Source organism: Lepus europaeus, chromosome 14 (genome assembly GCF_033115175.1).
Source record: "Lepus europaeus isolate LE1 chromosome 14, mLepTim1.pri, whole genome shotgun sequence".
Classification (NCBI taxonomy): Eukaryota; Metazoa; Chordata; class Mammalia; order Lagomorpha; family Leporidae; genus Lepus; species Lepus europaeus.
The window spans coordinates 52,291,547-52,314,277 of NC_084840.1; the positions used below are offsets into that span (position 1 = coordinate 52,291,547).

A 22,731-nucleotide genomic window follows, 5' to 3' on the forward strand; every position below is an offset into this window, starting at 1 on the left:
GCGCCGACTCTCGGGTTACCTGAGCCGGCAACCACGTCAGCGCCACATCATCTGGGCTTTTTATATTGCGAGGAAACAGGAAAAGAAGGAAGAAAAACAGCGCCGGAGGGAGCCAATCGCTGGGAGACGCCCGGAGGAGCGTGGCGGGCGGGCGAGCGCGCAGGACAGCAGGCGGCGGGCCGGGCCGAGCCGAGCCGGGGCGCGAGCGGCGGGCGGGAGGGGGCGGCAGGCCGCGCTCCGGCCGGTCTGCGGCGTAGGCTTCGGCTTTGGCATTGGCCGCGGCGGTGGCGAAGATGCTGCAGTCCCTGGCCGGCAGCTCGTGCGTGCGCCTGGTGGAGCGGCACCGCTCGGCCTGGTGCTTCGGGTTCCTGGTTCTCGGCTATCTGCTCTACCTGGTCTTCGGTGCCGTGGTCTTCTCCTCGGTGGAGCTGCCCTACGAGGACCTGCTGCGCCAGGAGCTGCGCAAGCTGAAGCGGCGTTTCGTGGAGGAGCACGAGTGCCTGTCGGAGCAGCAGCTCGAGCAGTTCCTGGGCCGGGTACTGGAGGCCAGCAACTACGGCGTGTCGGTGCGCAGCAACGCCTCGGGCAACTGGAACTGGGACTTCGCTTCCGCGCTCTTCTTCGCCAGCACCGTGCTGTCCACCACAGGTAGGCGGCCGCCGCAGGCCCCCCAGAACGCCACCTCGCCCCACAACCCCTGTCCCGGCTCTCCTGGCCCGCCGGTCGCCTGAGAGCACCTGCCCCTAGAGTGCCCCCGGCCCTCCATCCCTCCAACCCCTAGGGCACTTCAGGCCCCTCCAGCCCACTCCCAGGTTCCCAGGTCCCTCCCCGGGTCCCTGCTGCAGTGACTCGGGAAGGGCAGGTGCTGCGAGCCGGAAACCACGAGGTGGACGCGGAACAGGACTTGGGTGTTGCCGCCCGTAACTCTTGGGAAGTGGTCCCTACGCCCTTCCGCCTGGGCGGCCGCAGGTGCCTCCTGCCGCCGCGTTTTTTGGTGGGGATACCCTACGCCGGGCCTTGGAGTTTGGGTCTGTAGCCCCTTGGCAGCCAAGTGCAGCTAGTGGGCTGGGAAACACCGGCCAGTGCTCGCTGGCGCTCACCCTCCTCCTGCCCTGGTTCAGGAGGGCCCCTGCGGCCGCAGAGTCTGAGGACACTATGCTTACGGGTCACCTTCCCAAGGGTGACCTCTCTTGTGCTCAAGCGTACCTATTTCGGTTCTTTTGTGCCCGGTAGGCAGTTTAGGGGTAGCCGGGTGACATCACTCGGCCCTTGGCGCGTGACCTCTGAGCTCACCGGTCGATCGGGTTTCTTTTCAGACTAGGACAGGTGGGGAGAGGAGAGGAAAAGGAGCATCGATGGCCTGTGATCTGCCAAAATGGGGGCACCCTGGTTCAGCTGGTGTTTCAACTTTTAAGTGTGCGAGGAGGCTGGCAGGTGAACTTGGAAGCGGCAGCCGCAGGACGCTCGGGAAGGGAGGCGCGTCCCTGCGTGAAGGAGAAGAGGCGCCTGCCACAGGGCGCCGACCCTGCCCAGCGAGGTGAACCGAGGCTCGGGTTCCCTGGCTGCGGCTTGCCAGGCTTCTACACCTGGGCGGAGGCGCCGGCCGAGGCTCCGGCACTGTCCCCTTCTTGCATCCGTGAGATCCAGTCCTTGCAATGGCCAATCTTGGTGTGCACAAGGTCACACACATCTTCCTTACCCCGTGTACTCCCGGCGTCTGGTCCTTGGGAGTTCCCTGCCTGGAGCACATTGTAATCCCTCCATCCGCCTCCACCCTTCCAGGTGATTCAACAAACCCTTCGATTAGGACTAGGACACTTCCTGGATTACCGGCCTCTTGTCCACCTCCTGGGGTTCATTTGCTTATAATCTTCTATGGGCTATACCTAGTTGCTTGCTTTGGTAATCATTTGGTGATGAGTAATAATACAGTAGATGACATAAAACAATTATTCGTGAGTCTGGGGTGAATTACTAAGCCGATGTGAATTTTTCCTAAAATAGAAGTGTAATTCTAGCTGGCTATTGTGATGTTTTTAAAACTGTGTTTAAGGTAGCCTTAAACAAGACAGACCTGTTACCTCACTTCCCAAAGAATGTGTACCCTTTTGCCAAATTCTGTCTCTGTTGTCTTTCTCCAGCTCTGTTTTCAGACCGCTTAGAAGTTGCCATGCCTTTCTTTTGATGCATGTTTGTGCTAGATTGAGACTCATTCATTCTTCCCAGAAGTGAGAGTCTCCACTGGGCTGCTGAATGTTTACAGCCAGGTCACAGTGTTGGGTAAACATTTTGAACAATGATGACAGCTTTTAGTGTTTTCTTAGTAATGGTATTTTGAAGATGGAACAGGAATAGAATAGTGCTAGGAAGTGTTTTTCCTGGGTGAGTGTTGTTATCACTGATGATGCTCATATGCTGTCGTCATTGTGGACCTAGTTCAATGTCAAAAGTGAATTTGATTTTGATAATCCCCCCCCCTTTTTAAATTAACAAAAATGTAGCTGCTGTAAAAATGAAGGTAGGGATAGATGTCTTATTATTGGTATGCAGTTTACATTGCAGTTCCTAAGAAAGTCTGCATTCATGCAAAACAAGAGGTCATTTAGGAAATCAGGGCAAGGGACATGTGAGGATAGACTAAGTGAAAAAGGTGCCTTTTGGTTTGTACAACTAGCGGGTCAATAAGCTCTTGTTATATGAATAAAAGTAGTCTGAATGAAAGGTACTCTCCTATTAGTTTTGTACTCATCCATTATTTGACAAAGTTGAGATTCTTAATTCTCAAAACACTGATTCTGTGCCAGAAGTTCAGACAATTTTTAGAGCAAAGCTGATAGACTTAATTACTAAGGAAAAAAATGTCCTGGAAAAGGACATTGTTTTATGTGACTACTGAAATGTATTGGAATCACTTTTATTTTTTCAGGTGGCTATTAGCCATGTGTTTTTAAATTGCTTTTAAAACTCTTCTTATCCCATTGATGCTGAGTCTCTGAGACAGTTGTGAGTTCATCAGCATAATCCATCCTTGACTTGTCTAGGACAGCATTGATGGGCATTATAAAGACAGTGTTCTTGGAAGTCATCCTATAACAGGTGCATACCCACATTTATGTCAAAATGCATTTTTCACTCCCAGAAAGTACAAGTTTCCATTTCTGGAAGTCACAGGGTGAAGTCTTCATGGTCTATTTGGAAAGAGATTTACATTGGTAATTTCACCAATGCTCCCATCATTCTTTCCTCATCCAAGGCCAGCAAACAATTTAACATCTCTTTACTTTCCCTTGTAGGGGAGAAAGGATGACTTTTTTTAAAATGATTTATTTATTATTTGAAAGGCAGAAATACAGAGAGAGAAGGAGGGAGACAGAGATCTTCCATCTGCTGGTTCACTCCCCAATTGTCTGCAAAGGCCAAGGCTGGGCCAGACTGAAGCCAGGAGCCAAGAGCTTCACTGGGGTCTCCCGAGCACTTGGTCCATGTTCTGCTGCTATCCCAGGCACATTAGCAGGGAGCTGGATTGGAAGTGGAGCAGCCAGGACTTGAACCGGCCCCCATATGGGATGCCAGCACTGCAGGCAGAGGCTTAACCTTCCACACCACAATGCCAGCCCTAAAAGATGTCTTTTCTCACCCATTCCAAGGTCCATGGCTGCTGACACACTTATGATTAAAGGCAAATTAAGAACAGAGAATCATACACATCTATTTAATACTAGTTTTACTGACACAGGACCCTTCAGAAATGGATAAGGACATTTCCTCCCTCCAGGTACAGGGTAGGGGTGCACTTCTCTGCAATGAGAGTCTTCATCTGAGGGAGGTCAGAGGATTCTTTTCTGATTTCCTTCAAGGGAGAAGAGTGAGGAGGTGGCCATCATCTGCCTGCTCCTACTGTTTCCTTAAATGCCAAGGTGCCAGATTTGGAATAGCATATCCAGAACTCTATCACCATTGATTTAAAAAGAAAACATAGTGACATGAACATAGGGATCATATTAGAGTGGAAGAAAGAGTGCAGTGCACTTTTGAGCTTCTCACAAAGAAGGTTGCATAAATGTAAAAGGAGATATAATAGACTCTAGTATTTCCCACATAACTTATACTAAGATAATTTTCCTTAAAGATCAAGGAAATAAGATCTCAATGATACTTGAGGAGTAAGATTTTTTTAAATTAAAGTTATCTTATAATAGACTTCTAAAACTTTGAGCAATGTCATTCATTCTTAACAATTTGCAATGTTGGTTTACTGTAAGCTTACTTTTTATTCATTTTCTCTAAGCAAGGCCATGGCATAATGATGGATGTTTGGTAAAATACAGTTTTTGTATCCGTACAATTTAGAAGCTGTCACTACTTGTCCCTGCTTTGTAAATGGGAACCACATGACAGCTTAGTGCTTGTTTTCTTTCATCTGTAGCCATGGTGCCTTTAGTCAGGAAGCCGCCTAGCCCTGTTTGTGAAGAGATGTTTTGAAACTCTTATTTCATGTATCCAGTAAGGGAACTTACTTGAGCTTGCTTTGTTGTGATCTGTGACTTAGGCAGGTGGGTAGCTACTATAGCATTGGTAGTATTCCAAAACAGAAGGTAGGAAATGGGGGAGGGGAGGCGAGGCAGGTTGCTGGGTTGGTCTTTAGTCTGCACCTTGTTTTCACTGGGAGAAATGTGTTATTACCATCAGCAAACAGTTATTGAGTGTTTAGAACGGAGCAGGGCAAATTACCACTCTTCTGCCTGACCTGACCCATCACCTGCTTTGTGTTGCCTGGTTTCTATAGTTTTCAAGTGGTGTAAAAAATAAAAATAAAAATACTGAGAGTAGGCATTTGGCAGAGCAGTGAAGACACCACTTGGTATACCTGCATCTCTTATTGGAGTGTCTGTGTTCAAGTCTTGTCTGCTGCTGATTCCAGATTCCTGTTCAGGTATACCCTGGGAGGCAGCAGGAGATAGCTCAAGTAGTTGGGTGCCTGTTATCCATGGGAGAGACCCAGATGGAGTTTCAGGCTCCTGGCTTCAGCCTGACCCAGCACCAACTGCTGTGAGAATTGAGGGAGTAAGGTAGATGCTGGGAGATCTCTCTTTGTCTCTGTCTGCTCACTGCCTTTCAAATAAATAATAAATATTTTAAAAAATAAAGAAAAGTTCTATTTTCTAAAACACTCAAGCGTTATGAAAATCAGATTTCATAATTCATAAATAAGGTTTTGTTGGTATGCAACTATACTCATTCGTTTGCGTTTGGTCTATGACTGCTATCTGGCTACAATGGCAGATTGAGTAGTTGTGACAGGAACCATGTGACCACTAAACCTAAAATATCTACCATCTGGTCCTTTATGGAAAAACTTCAGCTGCATGAGAATGATTCATGCAAGGCACTTCAAGAGTAGTTCTGAGTTCTGTACTTGCTTCTGGCAAACTTTCTATAAGACATTTTGGCTTCTCGGATTTCTTTGTGATGTTGGGTTAAGTGGTATGCAACATCTAAATTATGCATCACCACCAGCAACCACTTCCAAACAAATGGTTGTTTATTTAGGATGCCCTTAGTTCTCTGTCAGTTTTACAACACTGCTTTTTTTAAATGGTAACAAAGCTACACTTCACTTTGATTTTCTTAACTAAAATGGACAGTAAATTCCATATTATATCTGGAATAGAAATAACAAATATAAACAAGTCAACTCTATATCATTTAGAAGACATATCTGAAGTCCTGTGCACTGGCTTGTGATCTTTATTCATAGCAGAGCCTTTGGTCTCAACTTTAAGCCTTTACTTAATCTATATTTCTATTTATATTATTTATTTCTATATATTGAAGTGTTTGATTTTTTTTAAAGATTTTTAATTATTTATTTGAGAGGTAGAGTTACAGACAGTGAGAGAGAGAGACAGAAAGAAAGGTCTTCCTTCCATTGGTTCACTCCCCAAATGGCCACAACGGCCAGAGCTATGCTGATCTGAAGCCAGGAGCCAGGAGTTTCTTCCAGGTCTCCCACGTGGGTGCAGGGCACCAAGGACTTTAGCCATCTTCTAGTGCTTTCTCAGGCCATAGCAGAGAGCTGGATTGGAAGAGGAGCAGCCCGGACTAGAACCGGCACCCATATGGGATGCTGGTGCTGCAGGCGAAGGATTAACTACTGCACCATGGCGCCTGCCTGAAGTGTTTGATTTTTGAGATCATAGTAGATTAAAGAGGATATAGCTATAGGGAAACATAAGTAACAAAACCAAAATACTAGGAATGGACATTTGGCAGAAAGTAGAAAAACAGTTTCCCTGAACAGTTTGCATGCACTAGACAATGTTTAAATGTGTTATCTTCCATATATTGCAAGGAACCAATGAGCTGTAGGTATCATCATCCCTCTATTGAAACTGAAACTGACCTTAAGGTTGAATGAATTCTCAGGTCACAAAGCTAGAAGCGACGTGGTCTTCCTTTGACTCCAGGTATAACTAAGTTAAGAGCCTGAGCTTTATGGAGCAGCTGGATATAGGAGGTTGCTCTGGGCACAAATGCATGGGTTGAACTCTTAACCCCAGGCCCGGGAAAGTGATTGTGTCTGGAGAAAGAGCTTTTAAAAAGGTGATTAAGAGAAAATGAGGACACAGCAAGAAGGTGGCTATCTGCCAGCACAGAGGGGCCACAGAAGAAACTACACCTGTTGGCACTTTGATCTTAGACTTCAGCCTCCAAAACTGTGAGCAATTAAATTTCCCTTGTTACAGGTACTTTGTAGTATTTAGCTGTCAGATACTTAGCCGTTAGTTGTACAAAAACGAAATAAACACAGGAGCACAAGACAGGATGTTCGAGTCTTTACCATTAGAGCAAACGATCACAGGTATCTTCATAGGACATCCTTGTTGTAGAACTCAATATAGTTATTCATGTTCTTGAGTCATCAAGAAAAATACTTTGGCATGCTTCTCTTTAAGAAGGTAGAGAAGTGTGAAATAAATTCTGTAAGCATTTCTACCCAATCATTGTCAAAGAGAGCAAATATTTATCTAATGTTCAAATCTACAAACCCATACTTGCCTATGCAGCATCAATTCTTTAGTAGTTTAAAGGATGGTTGGGCTTTTTTTTTCCAAACAATAAATTTGCTGTTATCTGTGCCTGTTATACAGCACTTGGAACATACTGTTACTATTATAAATGGCTGTAACTTGAAAGAAATTATGTTTTGCTTTTTATGACATACCTGTAAGTCTTGTCAAGACAGAATCTTATATTTTACTGGTAACCTGAGGGGAACTCAGGACACATTGTGTCATGGCTCTGCTCCTTGGACTGCTGTGGGGAAGAGTGATATAAGGTGGGAGCGTGTGCACTTGCCAATCTTCGGTTCTTAAAATGGCAATTCCATATGGTTCGACACAGCAAGCTTGGTTCCAGGCACAAAAACGCCATCTCCTTCACACACTGTTTTAGGCATAGTGAAAGTTGCACCATGCTAGATTTCATTCTCAAGAGACATTCTTTCATGCTAATTACAGCTAAATCTATGACGTATTGAAGTACTTAACTTCTCCATTGTTCTGGGTTCATGTTGCCTACTATTGGCATGGGTGAAAGGTTATCTGTGTATCGGAAAACTCAAAATATTTGGTGTTTTCTTGACTTCCACGACCCTTGATCTCCTGGATACTATCAGTGCTCTCTCGTTGGTCATTCTGGGTAGGCTCCTTATTGTTGGTACAATCCTCAGTTAGGGGCTACTCTGACAGTAGCACATGGCAGTGTTACGGCCCTGACCTGACGTCATAATGAAGGCAGAAGGGGAAGAGGGTTGGAGGTGGAATTGGTACACCTGAAAGGACTGCATGTAACTCTCCCTGAACATGAATCAGACTGACAGGGCTTATCTGTTGTTCTCCAGTGGTGTTCATGTTTCCCTTATTTAACGTGCAATACAAAGTCGATTGTTTTATTGATGAAATTAATTGCTTATGTTAGATATCAGCAGTGCTTTTTAACTTGCTTCTCTCTGATTCCAGGCTAGACTGCACCTTTTTGCATGAGCTGCACTGACTGGAGTTGACTTGCTTTGTGAAAGAATAAACCACTTTGTAAAGCCCCTATAGAGTTAGTTAGCAGTACCCAGCAAGGGGTTTTGGGTAATAAAGCTCCCAGGCAACTCTGACACACAGGTAATGCAGATGCCATAGAATCACTGCTGGCAGATTCAGAGGAAAGACAGCAAAAGCACATAGGGTATCTCTCAGGGATTGTCAAACGATAAAAATGCTATTTTTCATTTATCTGAGTGTGTCAATGGATTGCACAAGAGAGATAAGAGTTGGGGGCTCCATTTACAATGCTCAATTCTTGTTAATGCTTAGGCTGTGGCCTGAGCTAAGCTGTTTGTTCATATTCATGCCACCCACCGTCCCCTCTCCACTGAGCTTTGCGGGAACCTCTTGAGGTTTATTCAAGCCTGGTTTCATTGCCTGGCTCTCAGTACAGTCCAAACAAGATCTCTAGTTACAGCTATGCATTGTGAAAGGGAGGCTCGAGCAGTGTCTGTATCCCAGGAGAGAGTGCTACCCAAGGACGTGCTGAGCACAGCACACACAGGACTTAGAAGCAGGTTCTTTTCTGGTTGTCTTTCTAGGTCTCTCCCCCATCTTTCTTTGTCCCAGTCCATTAGCCTTCTACCTCCTGGTTCCCATAACACCTTGTATACTAACTTATATGGAAATATTCTAGTTTTTTAATAGAAAACCTCTATAACCTGTGTTGAGGTTATCTGTTTTCCTGTCTCTCCTCCCAAAAGTGAACTCCTTGAGAATGAAGACTATGTTGACATTCTTAGCACTTAATAGGCACTCAGAAAGGGCAATTTAAGGCATATTCCCTCAATTGTATCTTTTCTGTAAATCAGTATTCTGAAGATGTTACTCATTTTCAAGAGACCTTAGATATAACTTTATTGTCTTAATGAAGAAACAGAGGCTTAAATGTTGAAATGACTTTTGAAGTTGTTCATTGAAAATCAATAATATCTGGGAACCTCATATATTCTCAGTGCTCCATGTAAGGCCCTTCATGATCTAAAGAGAAGGCCCTTGTTCCTGAGTAAGTGTTGAGCCCTTGAATTGATAAGGGACCCAGGATTATTGTAGTGAGGCAGTGGTTTCCCTCCTGGGTGTGTCAGCCTAGTGCAGGAGGGAGCAACAGCCCAGGAGATAATGAGTAAAATGCACAGTCGGTTAGATAAATGCTTGAGAGATTCCTAAAGTGAGGAAGTGGAATTAGTGTGTGCTTGAGATGTGATGAGCTGTAGGATTGCAGTCTGCACTAAGCTGTCCAGAAAGGCCATACTAAGAAGATGACATTTGAGTAAAGAGCAAGGAGGTAGAGAGTGCATTAGACAGTTATCAGGGGAACTGTGTTCTAGAACAAAGGCCTCTATTGAAAGTACAATTAGAAAGCCACTGGGGCTGGAGCTGAGTGAGAGGGCGAGTGATGAGATACCCAGAAAGGAGGGATCAGATAGTGGGGCACTGCTTCGGCCATTATGAAGTATTTGTTCTTTCTCTGAGTGAGGTGGACAGCACTGGCAGATTTTGAGTGAAGGGGGTGATATCATCTGACCAACCATCCTAGCAAGGTGACTCTGGATTCTACAGAAGGGCAAGGGTGAAAGCAGAGGGGTTGTTAGAATAATTTAGGGGAGGCCTGTTTGTGGCTCAGAGGAAGGTGGAAGTGGGTGATGAGGAGTGGGCAGATTCTGGATAAGTATTCATGTCAAAACCAACAGAGCTTGCTGATGGATTGCATGTGCAGTGTAGGAAGAACAGTCAAGAATGATCCTAAGGCTTTTGTCCTGAGCCCCAGCAGGTTGGGGTTTCTCTCGTTGGACAGAGGGAAGGCTGCAGGAGCAGATTTTGGATGGAGGGTCTGGAATTCAGGCCTGTTGAACTTGAGATCCCTACTGGATGTGTAGCAGGGTCTACATGAGGTACACAACCCACCACTATGTGGCATCAAGAAGGACACACTTAGGGGTGGGTGGCAGTGAGTTCCACTTGTACAGCATTTCAGGATTTCAGATTATATCAGACATGTTGGTGACCTGACCTCAGAGGCCCAAGAAAGCTTTTGAAGGATAATTTCTATCTGAATTTGACCTTGAAGGAAAAATAAAATGTCAATCATTAGAAGAGATTTCAGATTGAGAGTGTGAATTCTTTATAAGCTTAGTTGCCATTCCATGAATATATTTTACAACAATTTAAATGCTCCAGCTTGTATTCTAAGAAAGAATATCTAAAAGCTAGTATTGTTTCCCAATTTAATATTACTTAAGACTCTGAAAAACTGAGAAAAAAAAGCACTTGTTTCATGTTTTCTTATACTTAACTGTAAGATACTTAGTATTTGATGTAATAATTCAGTATAGAAACTACATTTTATGTAGCCTAAAGAACAATAAGTAAATGTTTTCAGTACATGTTTTGGGAATGGCTTATATTAAACAAAGTTACCAAAGAATGAATCAAGGAAGTAAATAAGCAAATGCGATTTATTTTTCACAAGAGAACTTAACATCTTTGGAGTCTAGCAGCTTCAAATGAACACATGAATAGTTTTTACAGTTTGTAAAAGATGGGAAAATTGTCATGTGCCTTTCAGAAAAACAACTGCATCATTTTCATTTTTTCCATATGCTTTCAAATTGGCTGGTTTATGGTTTCAGATGATGCTGTTTAAATATGGTTCCTTGCTCATTGTTGATGATCCAAGCATCCTCTTTTTTTCTCCTTAAATACTATATTTTTGATGTGGCCTCAGCTTGAGAATAACAAGGTGGTGGTGGAGGGGGAGTGAACTGTTCTAAGCTAGAATTAAAAGGTTAAAATATTCTTGCAATAGAAATTCTTCAAATGTTTGAACACCAGTTACCAAGGCACTCAATTATTTAAAGGCCTTGGTTAGGTGGATTAAGTTAATTAAAGATGCTGGGGAGGCTGTTCTGCAGCTGCCGACATGTCAGACTGACTCAGAAATTCTGAGCAGGGGCGAGAAGCCCCCATATCACTTGCCCACCTGCCACCCAGTGCTCCAAACGAGGCATCTCAGAAAAACAGCCTGTCGCCCACAGGCCAGCTCAGCAGATGCACCTCGCTGCAGGAGGTGGGCGGTGCGGATGAGCCGTGCAGATTCCCACCCTGCCAACAGCGGGGATGAGCGCTGTGGCATGGATAAGCAATCTGTCATCCGCTGCTACTCCCCCTCGCCCTCCGCTGCCACTTCAGGGCAGCTAATGGTGAGGCGTCAAACCAACAAAGATGGAGAGAGAGAAAACAAATTTAAAGAAAAGGGGAGGAGACTAAAGAGGCAATTTTCTGTTATTCTTTATTATAAAGTAAGTTTTGCTCTAGATGATTTTGGTCATTGTAGGCTAATGTAAGTGTTCTGAGCTTGCTGAGGGGAGACTAGACCGAGCTATGGTGTTCAGCATGTGAAGTGTAATTTCTGAGCTTTGGACGTGATATTTTCAGCTTCCAGGGGGCTTATCAGGATACAGCCCCATCGAAAGTTGAGGAGCATCTGGGGCATGACTGAAATTTGCATTTGTTCTTTCAGCAACTCAGGCTGAACTCCCACGTCTCTGTCAAGGTAAACACAAGAGGCTGAGATGTATTTGGCACTTGCCAGTGCAGGTGTGCTTCTTCCCTGCACTCATAGCTATGTTTTGTTGAGTTGGTGTGTGTTCATTCTTTGTGCACTGAGCCCCAGCTGTGTGTGCTGTTGACCCAGGGTGGTGGAGTGCCTGTGGGATTTCTTCTGCACTCTGACCTGCCCAGCTCAAGTGTCTCAGTCCCTACATTCCTGGCTGGCCAAGGGCAAGACCATGGCAGAGCAGCTCTCCCCTGTACCCGACACTCACTCAGGCATGGAGTTGGTAAGTCTGAGTGTCATGGATGATGTCAGACTGAATTCATACAATGAAAAAGTCCAGAGTCTCGTGGAGGGTTGTTAGGAAAAGTGTGTATGTTCAGATGTACTGAATGACCCTTTGTAGACAAAGCACATGTGTTTGGAAAGGAGGTGCAAAAGCGTTGAACTCAGGATGGGGCTCTGAGTTCTCTTCAGACAAGTCATCATCAACAAAAATTCATAACTCTAGAGCCCAGTTCCTTCACCTATATAGATGGTCCCCAACTTGAGATTTTTCAGTCTTACAAGGGTGCTAAAGCAATACATATTTAGTAGAAATTATCTTCTGATTTTTAATTTTATATATTTTTAATTGTAAAATAAGCTTTATGCTAAATGATTTTGGCCAATTATAGGTTAATGTAATTGTTCTGAGCATGTTGAAGGTACACTATGATATTCAGTGTGTTAAGTATAATTAATGCAATTAGTGTAATTAACATGACATTATCAGGACATAGCCTCATTGAAAGTCGAGGAGAGTCTGAACAATGAGAGGGTTGAATTAGACCCAGGTCTAACTCTTTGTCTGTAGGTCTTGGAGTGTTCACTGTCTACCATATACCTGCTCTATACCCAACATCCCAACATGTGGGGATACATGAGAAAACAGCCCAATGGAATAATTACCCTGACCTCAAATAGTACACAGCTGCTCAGGAAGGCTCTGCTGTGTGGACAGCTGTGTGGAGTGTGGGTACCTAACTCCTATACTGCTCAGGGCCCTGGAAACATCTGTAGAATCTTGAGAGGAAGATGGGTTGTGGGCTGAAGAGGTCAGAGAAGCTTCATGGAGGAGGTGAATTGAGATAAACCTGCTTGTTTACGTGGGTAAGGTTAGGTCAAATGACAAAGAGTTTGGGGGGCCATGAACATCTGCTAAGCAGGGACATGTGCTAAGCACAAATACCAGAAATGGATGTGAACTTGGCCTTGGAAAGAGTGGAAGGGTGCCAGCCTCTCAGTGCTGGGAGCCACCTGCTGACAGGTAGCCAGTGAGAGAGGCCCTGACCTGGAGGTGGGATACAGAATGAAGGTTGATACCTGATCTCACAGGTAATAGGGAGCCACTGTAGGCTCCTGGGTCTGCTCCATGACAAATGGCCTGGCCTACAGATGGGCTTGAAATGAGAATAGCTGGAGTCAGGCAACACAGCTATAAAGCTTTTGCAGTCACTCAAACCCAAGGGTGCTGGCACTGAAGAGATAGCACTGACAAGCAGATCCCTAGGATGTAAAGACAGAGTCCTAAGGCTGGGAGAAAGCCATTGGCAGACCCTCTCTTGCAGAGTGCTTGGGAAGGCATAAATGGCAATTCATCACATAAGCCGTAGGACCCAGTGGAATTTGGGATATGCCCTGGGTTTGACACATCAAATTTCACAACCCTAATTGGACTTGAGACCTAGGTAAGTAGCAAAGCTGTAGCTGTAAGGAGGAGTGTTATCTGCTCTCCGGAAATGATCCCCGGTCTGTGCTCCTTCACCTCCTCAAGCCTGTGTGAGTTGACCAAGCCCCAGACTCTGTGTGTCTTCTTGGGGACATACAGGAAGATCTGGGTCCCTCACACAGAAATCTCATGGATGAGATGATGAGATGATAGATAAGCTCTCAAGGATGCACTACGTGTAATTAGTGTGCCAGTTAGACACACATAGGTACATTTAAGAAGTTTTGAAATGATCTAGGTAGAATAGGCATTCTAACTGTATTTGTTATATTCATTGACTTTAGGTTTTTTTTGTCATAGGAAAACCTCAACTTCAGTGTAGACCCTGTATTACCAAGTTGTAACTTAATTAAGCTGTATTTCCCCCTTGCCTTTAAAAGAAGCATGGATGTTATAAATGCAGTTATTTGCATTTGGTAGTTGTTCAAGATAATTCTTTGTAACCTGAGCTCAGAGTAAGGATGTCCTTCTTCTCTCTCTTTAATCTCTTCGTGCTTTCATCTTTGCTGAAAGACACCCAGTATAACGAAATCCATTCTCACTTCACAAGGAACTGGAAAGGTAGAACTATTGTATGAAAACTTGCAAATGCTTCAAGGAAAAGGCATCACTTTGAGCAAATATTTACATTTATAATCTTATTCTGTTTTCTTCTGGTGATGGTGATTATGTGAAACTTTTTTGAGTACACACAGGATCACACTCCTTTTCCCTTTTGCTACTGTATTTATAAGCTGTGAAATTAAGAAATGAGTCCCATATTGAACCTGTAGTTGTCCCTGTAGCCAAGGCATTTCCATGGTTCACAGACAAGTTTGAGAGATATGTGGAAATATTTGAAAATCAGGGCAAAGTTGACCACACTTTTGAATCTCTTACTGACCCTCCATCTAACTTCATGGATCCACTCTTGTAAATCTCCATGTCAGACATGTCCCATAAGTCTGATTAGTCACAGGTATCATAAAGGCAGTCGAGTGCCATAGAAACTTGATGCATAGCTTGCTTACAGCAAATCAGAGGTAGATTATTGGCATTTCTAAAACAATTATAACAATTAGTGTGAGGTTGACTCTTAGTAAGGTTGACTATGATGATGTCATAATTGTTTCCATTCCTGGAAAGGAAAAGGCCGTGCATTACCTCTGGCCCTGGAAATTATGTGTCACCCACACACAGTCTGTTTTACTTCTACCTGTGTGGCGATTACTAACTCTACTAGGCACGTTGGCTACTGAGTATGACTATGTTTTGCTTTGCCAGCAAGTGTGGGATTCTGACATGATATGCCCCTGAGAGGCTCTCAATGAATGTCTAATGTTTGCTTAGCTGTTGAGGAAAGGGAAGACTCCCAAGGAAGACTCCCAAGGCACATGAGTTTCATGAGACCTACCTCACTGTGTTTCTCTTTAGTGGTAGGGTTTTAAGCCCATAGTTATGAGCTCCAAAGCAAAGAAAGTTAACTCACTGTGTGCCCTGATACCTTAAAAAAGAGTATGCTTAAAAGGAGGTGGGTATAAGGGTACCCTGTGAGACAGCCCATTTGTTTTTGAGCTCATTGCCACTCATTTCCTCATCTGTGACATGAGGCTGGGGTAGAATCAATCTGTGTTTCTATAGAAATATTCTCATGTTTGCAGATATTAGGAGGATATTAAGATTGTCCTATATGTCTATTCATGCTAATAGATTTTGCAGAGGTAGGGGAAGTGTAACAATCAGAAACTTCAACAACTGAGGTTGTCTTTCCATTTGGTCCCTTTGGCCTGGGCAGAGGGTACCATCGTCCTAATCCCAACAGAAGAATCATCATGTTTGGGATGCCATAGCAAGTGTGCCCCTCCTATACTTTGTTTCCTGGGTGTGCTGCTGTACTGTGGCAAAAGGAAAATATTACTGTGTCCTCTGCTAATTAAGAATATTACAGTATTACTTTTGACCAGAGATTCTTTACATGGGTTAATGTGAGGCTCATCAAGAAGTTGATGGGCAAATGGAATGAAAAGATTAATTTTCCTATAAGTATTTTAAAGCCATGCATAATTTTCTCAAAATAGATTTCCATGAACTTTTTGAAGACTTCCACATGCAAGCTTTGTCCTCTCATGTCAGGGAGTTCTCTTGTTTTTTCCCTTTGGATGCTGCTGCCTTAGTTAATGATTTCTCTGATGATAGGTTCTGCATGAATTCACTTTTACATGGACATAGTGACCCTGTTTTCTACTGCTTTTTTCTAAAAATATCAGCTCTAATTTGAAGCTAATAAGTTTTGACATGCAAACAAGCAAGTTCTCTGCATAGATCAAAAAGAATGTTTTGTTAGTCATTTTGACCAAATAGCCTGGTAAGGTCAATCGGCTAGAGGCCTCAAGGGCTCATTTCTTCATAACCCTTCCAGTACTGGGTTTCACATTTCTTTTAACTGTCAGTAATTTCAGTCAGGAACCAGTGCAGGCACAGCTGCTGGCTCTCCTTGCAATGGTTTGCTCCTATTTGCTGCTTGAACTTCAAAAGGGTATCTGGTCCAGTGGTTCAAGTAATTACTATTGCTGCTGCCCACACACTGCATGCTACCCAGTGGACATGGCTGCCTGGGCCTTCACTGAGTTGGGAGCTTCTGCTGTCCACATGCAGGTCGTGGTGATCTCAGCCGCTCTTTCTGATTACTGGGGCTTTGTGCTTCCTTTCAGAAGGATCTCAGAGGGCAATTTCATGACCTGCACCTTTGCCTTTTTGGTCCTCCAGTTCATCTTCTCATTTGCAATTCAACTCTCAGAACTTAACTTTGGGAGCTTCCTATCTGTTAGGCAGTTGTTCCATTGAAAGATATGATTTAGGAGAGCATCCCCCCCATCATCAAACATGCTTTGAAATCCATCTTCCCAGTGCTACGGGTTAAACAGCGGTGAACAAAGGTGACCTTGGTTCTGTCTCACATGAAAGAAGAATTTCCAAGCAGACAAGGCAGTGAGCAAAGCCAGATTTATTCGTCAGAAACCTCCTGCCGCAGCAGCCAGGAGGGGGACTCCAAGAGAGGCAGATCTGAGAAACCCGTGGAAGTGGAGTCTTTTAAGCACAATTTTGGGGGAGAAAAACAGAATAGCAGTTAACAATCAATCAGAGCGTGGAGAAAAAAACTCATCAAAAGACCAGATTTGTAATCCTGTCTATTCTGTCTAGCTTGTACATGATAAAACAAAACACCATCAGAAAGGTGTGATTGGTAAATTCTCCTTTGTATTCTCACAATAAACCAAAACTCAGGTTGGAATCCCTACTTCCTTGCTATTCCTGTAATAAAACTGGAAACTCAGGAGTGGGATTTGGCACTTTTATCTTGCTAAAGATAGCTTTTGGGGAGAAGCAAGCACCATGCACCTTCTTAAAAAGACTTCCCCTTTCCTCATTTTGACCCTGACTGACCTAACCATCTATTGGTCCATCTGTCTCCTCACACCAGTGTCTTGTGTCAGTTCTGCTCTTCTGTAGCTTCCTCCTTGGCCCTCATAATGGCTAGGCTAATTATTGTTAGCGTGGGTTTTATTCCATGTGCCATTTCAATGAAAATTTTATTGACTGGTAGTGAATGAATCATAGGACAGTAACAGTGAAATCCTGAAGAAATATGGAGTGGAAAGAAGGTTACAAATAATACTGGTTCATTTTGTGCCCCTTGGACATCCAATTCCATATTCAAAAGACTTGTCATGTGCCTGCCTCTTAAATATATAGAACAAACAAGTATGTTTTAAAAATTAGCATTTTTAGGAGGAAAACCCATTAAAATGTGTATTATGGGATTCTTCCTCAGGGTATTTTCATATAGGTCAGCACATTAAAATAAACCCAATTAGCATAATCTAGTTGTGAAATGTTAACAGTCCGGTAAACTTAATGTTTGCTTTTCTGAGGAATATTTCTTGAATCTAAGAATATTTGACTTTGTTACACTCCTAAAACTGCCAAATTATGATAGATTTTGCAGTTCTATTGTCAAATAGGATTATCTCTTCTCTATTGGAAAATAAAAATGGTACAAATTTGTCTAAAATTTTGACTGATACTTTCTAAAATATTAAATATGTTTAATTTGGAGGACATTTGAAAAGGAGGCAAGGCTTAGTAGTTTCTAATGCCTGAAATTCCATTTTTTTTTTTTTTTGTGGAGGAGGGAGTGTTTTTTTAGGGAGATTAGAAAAGATTTTAAAGGAGGAGATGCAAGGGTGGACATTATGTAGTAGCAGATTAAGCCCAGCATATCCTATTGGAGTGCCCAAGATCAAGTTCTACCTCTGCTTCTGATCTAGCCTTCTGCTAATGCACCTGAGAGGCCGCAGATGTTAGCCTAGCACTTGAGCTCCTTCCATGCATGTGGGAAACCTGGATGAAGTTGTTGGCTACTGACTTTGACCTTACCCAGCTCTGGCTGCTGTGTGCATGTGGGAAGTGAACCAGCAGATTGAAGATTCTCTCTCTCTCTCTCTCTCTCTCCCTCTTTTCTGTCTCCCCTCTCTCTGTGACTCTACCTTCTCAGTAAATAAAACATTTTTTAAAAGAGAGGGGATACAAAAAGCACATGATTTAAGAAGAAGCCACTAAGCCTTGCTGATAGTAGGTACCAGGGGGAAACTATTTGAGGTCATAGGTTTATAAGTAGTAGTTCTACTTACTATTCATTATTAACTGGGAGCAAGAAAATATGTAGACAGCTGCTTGGGTAATAACAATGAAAAAGATAAGAAACAGACAATAAGAAATAGATATGCAGGGGCCGGTGCCGTGGCACAGTAGGTTAATCCCATATGGCGCCAGCATCCCATATGTGCGCTGGTTCTAGTCCCGGCTGCCCCTCTTCCAATCCAGCTCTCTGCTGTGGCCTGGGAGGGCAGTGGAAGATGGCTCAAGTGCTTGGGCCCCTGCATCCACGTGGGAGACCTGGAAGAGACTCTTGGCTCCTGGCTTCAGATCGGTATAGCTCCGGCTGTTGCGGCCATTTGGGTAGTGAACCAACGGAAGGAAGACCTTTCTCTCTGTCTCTCCTTCTTATTGTCTGTAACTCTACCTCTCAAATAAATAAATAATCTTTAAAAAATAGATATGCAGAAAGAGAATACTTACATTTTGACATGACTTTTCAGGTATTCAAACTGATGTTACTAACATGACTTCCTTTGATTGTTAAAATACTCTTGTGTGGATAGCAGAGCAGACCTTAATTGTCTCTCTTTTTTCTGGATGTGTAATCTGAGGCCAAGATGTGTAAATGTCTTGTCTAATATGAAGCAGGACTCACACCCAAGTGACAGTCCCAGAGACTCTCTGAGTCTGCCAGACTTGATGACAGAGTAGTAAGTTGAAGCAGGGTTCATGGGAACCTGAGCCTCTCAAACAGTGACTTTAACTTTATTAAGTTGGTAATAAGGCTCACTAGGGAGACCTCAGTTCCTAATGTTCCTGCACATACACTTTCTGAGACTCACTTAATAAGGAAAACTCAGGTCGTCTCTTGGGAGTAGACATATGCCTGCCTAAGTTTCTCAGCTGGCCAGTGTGTCCTGCTGGGGCATATGAGTGTGAAGTGACCATGTTATCCAGACAGGACACCTTATCAAAGAAATGATTCTTTCTTTTCAAAGTTAAATTGATATTATAACCCTGATCGATAATCAAAGCATCGACCCCTTGGCTCAACTCTGAAAGAAGGAAGAATGTTATTTACAAGTAGTTCTGCACTTCAATCTATCCATATTTAGTCTAATTATTTAAAGTGGCATTCTCATTGTAGCTAAAGTAAGTAAATTCCGGTGCTTTTTTTTCTTTTCAGGAATGGCTTCAGTACTGTTAATAGCACTTACCAATCTCTAATGGAAAGGCTATGCTTTTTTTTCATGTAACTATCTCATTTATTTGCTCGGGTAGGAGTGTGTAACTTGGAATAGCTCAATTAATTATGATGTTTAACGGTAAACTAAAAGTCATCTTTAGTGTTTATTTAGGCTACATGTGTATTTGGAATTTCCACTCCAAGTCAGCTCAACAACCCTTTACATTCTGAGGGAAAATATCCTGATTTCCCTCAAAACCTATAGAATAAGAATTCTGCTTTTTGGTACAAAGGAATAGTTAGAATGTAAGATAGCTTTGGGAACTTCTGGATTAAGAGTAGCCCAATTAAGATACTTGAGGGGCAAGACACTCATTTTACATTTTAAATGGTTTTATTTGGCTGACTAGTAAGATCCAATCTTTGAAGCCTTTAAGACCAACAATTCTCTCTTTCATTTTAAAGCTAACCAGCAATGTGATAGGTTTTGTTTGTTTGTTTGTTTGTTTTAAAGATGTATTTATTTGAAAGGCAAAGTTACAGAGAGGCAGTGGCAGAGAGAGAGAAAGAGAAAGAGAGAGAGAGAGAGAGGTCTTCCATCAGCTGGTTCATTCCCCAAATGGCCGCAATGGCCAGAGCTGGACCTATCTGAAGCCAGGAGCCAGGAGCTTCTTCCAGGTCTCCCATGCGGGTGCAGGAACCTGAGGACTTGAGCCGTTTTCCACTGCTTTCCCAAGCACATTAGCAGGGAGCTAGATCTGAAGTGGAGCAGCTAGGACTTGAACCAGTGCCCATATGGGATTCTGGCACTGCAGGTGGCCCACTACACCACAGCGCCAGCCCCATGACCAGTGATATTATTTATTATGTAAATCACAGAAATTAATACTGGGCCAAATGTCCAGAGCTACAGAAAACTGAAAAAAGATAGAGTTACTCCCTCTCCTGCTCAGCAGAAGCAGCCTCTTCTCTCTGGTAGATTTCTTTCTGTTGTGTTAGTTATCTAAGGGGGTATTAGTAAAGTACCTAAAATTATTAGTACTTACTTAATAATTAGTAAATGGTTAATAAAATACTTGTAAAGTTGTTAATAAAATACTGTTTTAAGTAGTTGCCTCTGTTCATATGTTAAATGAGAAAAACAAAAAAAGAAAAAAGCATTTGATTTGAAATGCTTAAAAATGAGAGACCCCAGTGTACCTGACCCCCCGAATCTGGGGTACCTGATCTAAAGTGAACCCACCAAAAGCTGCTTCCTGGGGTCACACAAAGAAGTTTCTGACAGGAAAATAAGGAGAAGTGAGTATTTTCCCTTTTTTTTGCTCTTTCCCTTGTTTTTTTTTGATGACCAATTTCCAAAAAAGGAAAGAGAAGAAATCCAACTCAAAAAATCATGATCGTGCAGAAGTCAGAATGCTTTCTTTCCTAAACCTAGTTGGACTAAAGAGTAAGTTCCACTGTACAGCAGCTCTGTGGAAGTTGACAGGTATGGAGACTACCAGCCACCCGGTCTTCCCTGGCCCCCTTTTGGGCTCAGTTGCCATCTTGCACAGGTGCAGGGCTATGGGGAGCCTGGAAATCCACAGAACATGGTGAATATTCCAGCTCTGCACCCATGAGCTCTGGGACTAGATGGAGCCATGCTCAGCAAAGTGTTCTATGTCAGGAAGTAATATTTTTTGAAAGGAAGGAATTTACTTGATTCTACCAAAGCAACTTCTTCTTCCTACATTTGGCTATATGTGGTAATGAACCTGTCCAGAAGTGGCAGATCAATTTTTCCTGCTACCTCAATGCAATTGCCTACAAACCAAACTATAACATTCCCTATTTGGGAAAATAAAAAAGAAGCCTAGAAATGATTATTATTAATTTCTGACCAAAGTCTTAGGAAGTCTTTCCACATTTGTGTGCATGTATATGAGGATACTTCAAAAAGTTCATGAAAATGAAATTAAAAGAAAGACTTTTTTTTTGGTGAAATTTTGTAATTCATTCATTTGATGGGTCTTCAAAAAGCTTATGGAAATGAGGTGTGAAAAAATCAATGCATGGATTTCACAATTGTCTACACCAAAATAAACTTATCTTTTAACTCTATTTTTTTCATAAACTTTTGGAAGAATCTTCATATTCACCTGTGACTTGTGGATTTTAGTCTTGATGCACTGAATGAAGAGAGATATACAGGATGTGACTTTTTTACCACATGACCCTAAATCAGTTCAAAGAAGGGGCTAACATTGACTTCACACAGTGCTTGCTCACCTCTTTCTGCACTCATTTGATCTCTAAGTATGTGCTGTTTTGTATTTCTAAATATTCTCTGCTATGGTTATGTTATGTTATGTTATGTTATGTTATGTTATGTTTATGTTATTTTCATGAACATGAAAGGCAGGAAAAGACAGACAGAGAGAGAGAGAGATCGTCTATCCACTGGTTCTCTTCCCAAATGTCTGCAACAGCCAGAGCTGGGCCAGGCCAAAGCCAGGAGCCTGGAATTCCATCCAGGTCTCCCATGCGGATGGCAGGAGACCAAGCACTTGACTGTTGTCTGCTGTCTCCCAGGATGCATTAGCAGGAAGCTGTGTCTGAAGCAGGGTACCCCAGACCTGAACTGGCTTTCTGGTATGGGCTGCAGGTGGCTCAAGCAGCAGCTTGACCAACTACACCACAACGCCTACTCCACTATTCTGTTTTTAATAAGACATGAGTGTGTGGATCTGGTCTTCTGTTTCATTGAAGAACATTCAACATTTCAAAAGTATCTGATACACAGTAAGTGTGCCATGGTGGCCTGAACATGAGAACCAAAGGGTGTTCCCGTGTTTATTCTCTAGATATGAGAGGGTTTGGTTTCTGACTTTATTGTTGCCTGTGGAACCCATCTCCCCCCACCCCCCACCCCCGATAAGATATCATCACTTCTTTTTCACTGCCATGCTTTTTTCTGATTCACCTGACAAAAATATATAAAGTTAAAGAATTTTAATATCTGACAAAGCACTTGCATTCTCTGTGTCTTTGTGTGCTTCTCGTTCCCTTTAACATCATAATGAATAGCATCAATGCTTTTTAAGCTGTCTAGCTTTTTTTTTTTTAGATTTATTTATTTATTTGAGAGAGAGTTACATACAGAGAGAGGGAGAGACAGAGTTCTTCCATTCATTGGTTCACCCCCCAAATGGCCGTGACAGCCGGAGCTGGGCCAATCTGAAGTCAGGAGCCAGGAGCTTCTTCTGGGTCTACCACATGGGTGCAGGGACCCAAGAACCTGGGCTGTCTTCCACTTCTTTCCCAGGCCATAGCAGAGAGCTGGATCAGAAGTGGAACAGCCAGGAATTAAACCGGCACCCATATGGGATGCTGGTGCCACAGGCAGAGGCTTAACCAACTACACCACAATGCCAGCCACAAGCTGTCCAGCTTTTTAAAAAACCAACTTCAAAACAATTGGTTATCGCATGAACTTGGAAATAGAGCT

At 43.1% G+C, this 22,731-nt stretch overlaps 1 protein-coding gene across 1 annotated transcript in view; it reads left to right on the plus strand.

Annotated features, from left to right (window-relative positions):
• Window positions 1–292: 292 nt before the first annotated feature.
• KCNK1 (potassium two pore domain channel subfamily K member 1) overlaps window positions 293–22,731 on the plus strand; it is a 45,189-nt gene continuing 22,750 nt past the window's right edge. The window contains exon 1 of the mRNA XM_062211378.1: window positions 293–648. Coding sequence (XP_062067362.1) covers window positions 294–648 — 355 coding nt within the window. The 5' untranslated portion in view covers window position 293. The remainder of the gene's footprint in view (window positions 649–22,731) is intronic.